This window comes from Monodelphis domestica, chromosome 6 (genome assembly GCF_027887165.1).
Source record: "Monodelphis domestica isolate mMonDom1 chromosome 6, mMonDom1.pri, whole genome shotgun sequence".
Classification (NCBI taxonomy): domain Eukaryota; kingdom Metazoa; phylum Chordata; class Mammalia; order Didelphimorphia; family Didelphidae; genus Monodelphis; species Monodelphis domestica.
This window is the reverse complement of record NC_077232.1, coordinates 12,008,437-12,015,714: the sequence shown is the minus strand read 5'-3', so window position 1 is coordinate 12,015,714 and position 7,278 is coordinate 12,008,437. Positions and strand designations below refer to the sequence as shown.

Below are 7,278 nucleotides of genomic sequence, written 5' to 3'. Positions count from 1 at the left end.
TACTCGTCCAAGGTCTCCGAGGTACCCACGGGGCAGAGCCAGGATTTGAACTCAGCGCGCTGAGTCCATTTCCAATGGTGCCCTACTGCCTTCCACGGTGCAAGCGCAGCTTCCAGGCCAGCCGGTGGTCCCTGCCGGAAGGGGACCTTCCCCTGGTGGAGGGCGCCTCCCTCCGGGGAGAGGCTGAGGGGGGGGGACCCTTTGTCCACTGAGGCTGTGGGGAGGGCTGGGCCGGGGTTCCTGGGTCGACGGGGTCGGACTGACCACACGAATGAATGAATGAATGAGAGAGTTCTTAAGGACTCGCTGGGCCCAGCAGGATGGCCTTGAAGGCCTCTCCCGGCTCAGAGACCCTCCAGGCCCCCCCAAGTGCCTGCAGGCGGCCATCCCCGACCCCCTGCCCGGCCGGGCCACCCGGTCACTCCGGCCCCTCCTCGTCCTCCTCAGGCCCTGGTCAGGGCAGGGACGCCCCGGGGGAAGAAGGGGGCTCAGGGGCGAAAGCCGAGGAGAAGCCCGAGGGGACCCCGGCCTGGCCTCCCTGCCTGCCTCCCGAGAGCCGCCGGGGCCGGCTGAGCCGGGCTGGAAAAAGCCAGCCAGAGATTAAGGCGGTTATTAATGTTTGGAGATGGATCTGCGCCCGGCGGGCGTCACGCGCTCTGAGGAGGGCAAACAGAGGGGCCCGGGCTCCCCGGCTGCAGGGGCGGCCCGGGGGGGGGCCTGCCTGGAGGGGGGGGGCCCGGCTGGAGGAGGGGGGCCCGGGCCGAGGAGGGGGGGCCGGCTGGAGGAGGGGGGGCCAGCTGGAGGAGGGGGGGCCGGCTGGAGGAGGGGGGCCTGCCTGGAGGGGGGGCCGGCTGGAGGAGGGGGGCCCAGGGATGGGGGGGAGCCCAGGCCGAGGAGGGGGGCCTGGCTGGAGGAGGGGGGCCCAGGGATGGGGGGGAGCCCGGGCCGAGGAGGGGGGCCAGCTGGAGGAGGGGGGGCCAGCTGGAGGAGGGGGGCCTGCCTGGAGGGGGGGGGCCGGCTGGAGGAAGGGGGCCCAGGGATGGGGGGGAGCCCAGGCCGAGGAGGGGGGCCTGGCTGGAGGAGGGGGGCCCAGGGATGGGGGGGAGCCCGGGCCGAGGAGGGGGGCCAGCTGGAGGAGGGGGGCCAGCTGGAGGAGGGGGGCCGGCTGGAGGCGGTTTCCAGGCTTCCCCAGGGAAAGGGAGCGGCGGCGGCCAGAGACCCCGAGCTCTCCTCTGCGGTCTGGCAGCCCACGAGGCCCACAGAAGCAGGCCAGGCTTCCGGCCTGCTTCCGCCCATCCATCCGGCCCGCAGGCCCCAGATGGAGGGGAAGGGCTGGCCGTCCTTCTCCCCTTCCCCGGCCATCCGGCGCCAGCCTGCCCCACTTGTCCCTGTGCCTCCGGGGACTCGGCCAGCCCCAGGGCTGCGCTGACAGCCGCCCGGCTCCTGCCTCAGCCCAGCCGGGGGACGGCCAGGAGGGCCGCGCTTGGCCTGCAGCCTGGGCCCATCCGGCCCTGGCTCTGGGGGGGGTTCGCAGTCGCCCCCAGAGGCCCGGGGGGTGAGGAGCCCTCGGGGGGACCCCAGGGAGGTCCTCCCCCCTCCAGCTCTCTGCGGACTGACCGTCTCCCCCCCCCCCCCCGTGGGGGAAACTGCCCCTACTATGTGCTAAGCACAAGCCATCTCTACCGGCCTTCGCCGGGAGCGAAGGGGGCCTGCCCCGGCCAGAGGCTTCTGCTCCCCCTCACCACTCACCCTGAGCGCCACCTCGCACCCAGGCCTCCCGGGGCGTGTCTGTGCCCCCACCTCGCACCCAGGCCTCCCGGGGCGTGTCTGTGCCCCCACCTCGCACCCCATCACGTCGCAGTCCTTGTCTGCGAGCCCCCGCAGAACGCCAGCTGCTTGGAGGAAGGGCTATTTGCACACACGTCCAGCACCCGGCAGAGGCCCTGCGAAACTGGCCTGGAGCTGTAATTCCGGGGCAGCCCCTGTCCTGGGGGGTCCCCCTAATTCGGTTCAATAACGCAATAACGAAGGCAGGAGCAGAGCCCAGACTTCTAGCGAGAAGACGGGGGGGGGGGTCCATCCTGCCACCTGGCCCTTCCCAAGACTCTGGGGCCCGGGGGGTGGGGGGCCGTTAGGATCCCATTTACAGACCAGGAAACAGAGGCTGGATGAGGAAAGGGAGTGTCTGCGGCAGGATCTGAACTCAGGCCTTCCTGGCTCTCTATTGGCTCTAAGAGCTTCTTCAAGGACAGATGAATAAACAGATAATCAAAAAGGAATGAATGAAGGGATGAATGAACAGACGTAAACAGCTGTGAAAGGAGACAAACGCTCTTGGGTGGGGGGGCTCGTGGGGGGCTTCTCCCCAGATCCCCCCAGAGACCCCAGTCCTCAGGGTGGCAGCCACCTCCCAGGGGGAGCCCAGAACCTGCTCCTTGTCTAGAGATGCGGGGCTGGTCCAGGGGCAGAGCTCGGGGTGCTCCCCTGGGGGGAAGGGCCGCTGGGCGGGCCGCTGCGGGTGCTCTGCCCCCCCTTCCGGCTCCGGGGCTGATGGATGCCCCTCCTGACAGGCTTCAGGACTTATTGATGGCCTAATCCGGCTCGCTCATTCCTGGCCCTCGTTAAAAATGTAAAGAAGCCGTTTGTGCTTGTACAAACCCCAGAGCCAGGATGGATGGGCCAGGACGGGGGGGGGGGGGGGGGGGATTCTGGCTGGACCAATGGCCGGCCGGGTCCAAGAGCCCCTCCCCAAGGCTCAGCAGACTCTGCCCGAGCGATGAGGCTATCCTCCTGGGCCTTGGATTCAAATCTTCCCTCCGGCTCTTTTTCATGAGCTGGAGGGATGACTACATTCGGGTCATTTTATTTCTGCCTCTCTATTCCCTCATCTGTGAAATGCCCCCCCCCCCAACCTCCCGGGGCCTCTCCAAGGATTCAGGCTCTACAGCTGCTCCTTCCCAGCCCCTCTGCTCATCCCGTCCACGGCCGGGCTAGACACGGCTGTCTGCGTGTCGTCCCGAGCGGAAGGGCGGTCTGTCATCTGCCCGTGTGTCCTAGAACAGAGCATCGTATGCAGTCGGCGCTTAATAAGTGCAGCCCATGTTGGAGAAACGCCCGTCACTGCTGTGACTCCTGGCATGAGTGAGGAGCACACCCGGGAGCATGTCTGGACGGGAATGAGTCGGGGCGTGGAGGGAGGCCCAGCTCTGGGGGGGCTCCCGGTCAGGGGCCCGAAAGACGGCAGCCCAAGCCCACCCCTCTCAGTGCCCCGAGGACTTACCAGTTTTCGCTGACACCATTGGCAGATGCCACACAGGACGATGGTGACGCTAAGGCTGATGGTGATGATGGCGGACACGAGCAGGACGTCCCGGGAGGGTCCCCCTGAGGAGGGAAGACAGAGAGGATCAGCAGCAGGACAGGTTCCCACAGAGGGAGACGGCTCTGGGGATTGGATTTAGACTCTCCTTTTTTCTTTTTTAAATGCATTTATTGAGAATATTTTTCCAACTCTCCTTCCTTCCTTCCTTCCTTCCTTCCTTCCTTCCTTCCTTCCTTCCTTCCTTCCTTCCTTCCTTCCTTCCTTCCTTCCTTCCTTCCTTCCTTCCTTCCTTCCTTCCTTCCTTTCCTCCTTCTTTCCTTCCTTCCTTCTTGTCTTCCTTCCTTTCTTCCTCCTTCCTTCCTTCCTTCCTTCCTTCCTTCCTTCCTTCCTTCCTTCCTTCCTACCCCCTCCCTCCCTTCCTTCCTTCCTTCTTCCCTCCTTCCTTCCTTCCTTCCTTCCTTCCTTCCTTCCTTCCTTCCTTCCTTCCTTCTTCCCTCCTTCCTTCCTTCCTTCCCTTCCTCTTTCCTTCCTTCCTTTCTTCCTTCCTTCCTTCCCTCCCCTCCCTCCTTCCTTCCTTCCTTCCTTCCTTCCTTCCTCCCTACCCCCTCCCTCCCTTCCTTCCTTCCTTCCCTCCTTCCTTCTTCCCTCCTTCCTTCCTTCCTTCCTTCCTTCTTCCCTCCTTCCTTCCTTCCTTCTTCCCTCCTTCCTTCCTTCCTTCCTTCCTTCCTTCCTTCCTTCCTTCCTTCCTTCCTTCTTCCCTCCTTCCTTCCTTCCTTCCCTTCCTCTTTCCTTCCTTCCTTCCTTCCTTCCTTCCTTCCTTCCTTCCTTCCTTCCTTCCTTCCTTCCTTCCCTCCTTCTTTCCTTCCTTCCTTCTTGTCTTCCTTCCTTTCTTCCTCCTTCCTTCCTTCCTTCCTTCCTTCCTACCCCCTCCCTCCCTTCCTTCCTTCTTCCCTCCTTCCTTCCTTCCTTCCTTCCTTCCTTCCTTCTTCCCTCCTTCCTTCCTTCCCTTCCTCTTTCCTTCCTTCCTTTCTTCCTTCCTTCCTTCCTTCTCCCTCCCTCCTTCCTTCCTTCCTTCCTTCCTTCCTTCCTTCCTTCCTTCCTTCCTTCCTTCCTTTTCCTTTTCCTTCCCCTTCCTCCTTCCTTCCTTCCTTCCTCCCTCCCTCCTCCCTCCCTCCTCCCTCCCTTCTTCCTTCTTTCCTTCCTTCCTTCCTTCCTTCCTTCCTTCCTTCCTTCCTTCCTTCCTTCCTTCCTTCCTTCCTTCCTTCCTTCCTTCCTTCTCTTCCTTTCTTCTTTTCTTTTCTTCCTTCTTTTTCTCCTCATCTATAAAATGGGCCGGAGAAGGAAATGGCAAACCACTCCAGGATCTATGCTGAGACAACTCTAATGGGGTCGCCCAGAGACGGGCACCACTGCACCACCCATTCAGAGCCTGTTCTTCTTCCCTTCCATCTTTCCCAGAGATTGGCCCAACGTCCCAAAGTCTTTGGAGCCTTCCTGATCCCAGACCCCGCCGGAAGCCGCGCCGGCTCTCCAGCATGTGGAGGATAATAACGGTCGGCATTTCTGCAGCATGTGAAGGTTTGCAAAATGTGCCGCGTGCGTCGTTGGAGCCTCAGAACCCCCCTTGGGAGGCAGCGACTGATTGTGCCCATTTTACAGAGATTTACCCGAAGTCACCCAGCCAGGAAGTGTCTGAGGGAGGATCCGAACTCTGGTTTTCCAGAGCACAACGAAACTGAATTCCTCTGATGGGGGAGGGGCCGCGGCTGAAGGGGAAAGATGGCGCGTGTGTCGCCAAAGGAAGTGGGTTTGAGGCGGTCACTGGGGCCTGTTTCCCTCTTTGCAGCATGAGGGAGTCGGTCAAAGGAGCTCTGCTGACTCTTCCGGTTCTAGAGTCTGAGTCCCTGGTTGTGCCAAGGGTCAACAGGGGCCCTAGAAAAGGGGGGGGGGCCAGGCCAAGGGGGAAGGCAGCAAGCCAGGCCAGGGCAGCCTCTGAACGACCCCTGGGCCCGCTGAGGCCGGGAGAAGCCCACCCAGGACCCAGGACCGTGGCTGCAACCCACAAGTCAGGGCCCGCCAGGCTCAGGAGAATCAGGCTACCCGCGGTTGATGGAGGCTGTGAAGATGTCTTCGGAGTTCAGGGTGGGCAGTTCTTCCAGCAACAGCCTTGTCCTTGGGGTGACACCCTCGAACCTCTCGAGAACAGCCTTCCAGGCTCCCCCTCCCGGTGACCCGGCTGTCGCCCTCTTCCTCCTCCCCCCTCCCTTCCGCACCTCAAACTCTTCTCTTCCCCTCTCCAGGCACCAGGCTTGTCTGCCCGCCTGCCGTGCCCCGTGCCATGGCAGCTCTTCCCTGCCCTTCCTGGTACTCCTCCCACTTTCCTGTGTGGCAAAGCACCTCCCCCTCCCTCTAATCCTTCCTTGGCTCCCTCTGTTTCTAGCAGGCCTCTCTGCAAAGGCTTTCTGGAGTTCCCCTTGGGACATGCCCACCTCCCCACCCTGTCTGCTTCAGCTTATGACTCAGCCCCGGAGGCCAGAACTGGGGACTGGATGCTTCCGCTCGCTCCCTCTGTCTCCCCCTCTGTCTCTCTCTGTCTCTCTGTGTGTCTGTGTCTGTGTCTCTCTCCCCTCTCCTCTGTCTCCCCCTCTGTCTCTGTCTGTGTGTCTCTCTGTGTGTCTCTGTCTCTCTCTGTCTGTCTCTCCCTCTCTGTGTCTCTCTCTGTCTCTCCTCTCCCTCTCTGTCTCTCTCTCTCTGTCTGTCTCTCTCTGTCTCTGTCTCTGTCTGTCTCTCTGTGTGTCTGTCTCTCTGTGTGTCTGTCTCCCTCTCCCTCTCTGTCTCTCTCTGTCTCTCTGTGTGTCTGTGTCTGTGTCTCTCTCCCTCTCCCTCTGTCTCCCCCCTCTGTCTCTCTGTCTGTCTCTCTGTCTCTCCTCTCTCTCTCTGTCTCCCTCTCTGTCTCTATCTCTGTCTCTCTCTGTCTCTCTGTGTGTCTGTGTCTGTGTCTCTCTCCCTCTCCCTCTGTCTCCCCCTCTGTCTCTGTCTGTGTGTCTCTCTGTGTGTCTCTGTCTCTCTCTGTCTGTCTCTCCCTCTCTGTGTCTCTCTCTGTCTCTCCTCTCCCTCTCTGTCTCTCTCTCTCTGTCTGTCTCTCTCTGTCTCTGTCTCTGTCTGTCTCTCTGTGTGTCTGTCTCTCTGTGTGTCTGTCTCCCTCTCCCTCTCTGTCTCTCTCTGTCTCTCTGTGTGTCTGTGTCTGTGTCTCTCTCCCTCTCCCTCTGTCTCCCCTCTGTCTCTCTGTCTGTCTCTCTGTCTCTCCTCTCTCTCTCTGTCTCCCTCTCTGTCTCTATCTCTGTCTCTCTCTGTCTCTCTGTGTGTCTGTGTCTGTGTCTCTCTCCTCTCCCTCTGTCTCCCCCTCTGTCTCTGTCTGTGTGTCTCTCTGTGTGTCTCTGTCTCTCTCTGTCTGTCTCTCCCTCTCTGTGTCTCTCTCTGTCTCTCCTCTCCCTCTCTGTCTCTCTCTCTCTGTCTGTCTCTCTCTGTCTCTGTCTCTGTCTGTCTCTCTGTGTGTCTCTCTGTCTCTGTCTCTCTGTGTGTCTCTGTCTCTGTCTCCCCCTCTGTCTCTGTCTGTCTCTGTCTCTTCCTTCCTCCCTCCCTCCCTCCCTCCCTCCTTCCTTCCTTCCTTCCTTCCTTCCTTCCTTCCTTCCTTCCTTCCTTCCTTCCTTCCTTCCTTCCTTCCTTCCTTCCTTCCTTCCTTCCTTCCTTCCTTCCTTCCTTCCTCTTTCTCCTTCCTTCCTACCCTCACCTTCCATCCTAGTATCACTTCTAAGACAGAGGAGCAACAAGGGCTATGCAGTCAGGGTTAGGTGACTTGCCTAGGGTCACACAGTTAGGGAGTGTCTGAGGCCATATTTGAACCCAGGACTTCCTAATGCCTGGCATTCTATCCAGAGTGGTGGCTAGCTGCCTCT

At 60.9% G+C, this 7,278-nt stretch overlaps 1 protein-coding gene across 1 annotated transcript in view; it reads right to left on the bottom strand.

Annotated features, from left to right (window-relative positions):
* Window positions 1-2,838: 2,838 nt before the first annotated feature.
* Window positions 2,839-7,278, bottom strand: part of LOC130454968 (synaptotagmin-7-like) — a 38,294-nt gene continuing 33,854 nt past the window's right edge. The window contains exon 2 of the mRNA XM_056801617.1: window positions 2,839-3,384. Coding sequence (XP_056657595.1) covers window positions 2,942-3,384 — 443 coding nt within the window. The 3' untranslated portion in view covers window positions 2,839-2,941. The remainder of the gene's footprint in view (window positions 3,385-7,278) is intronic.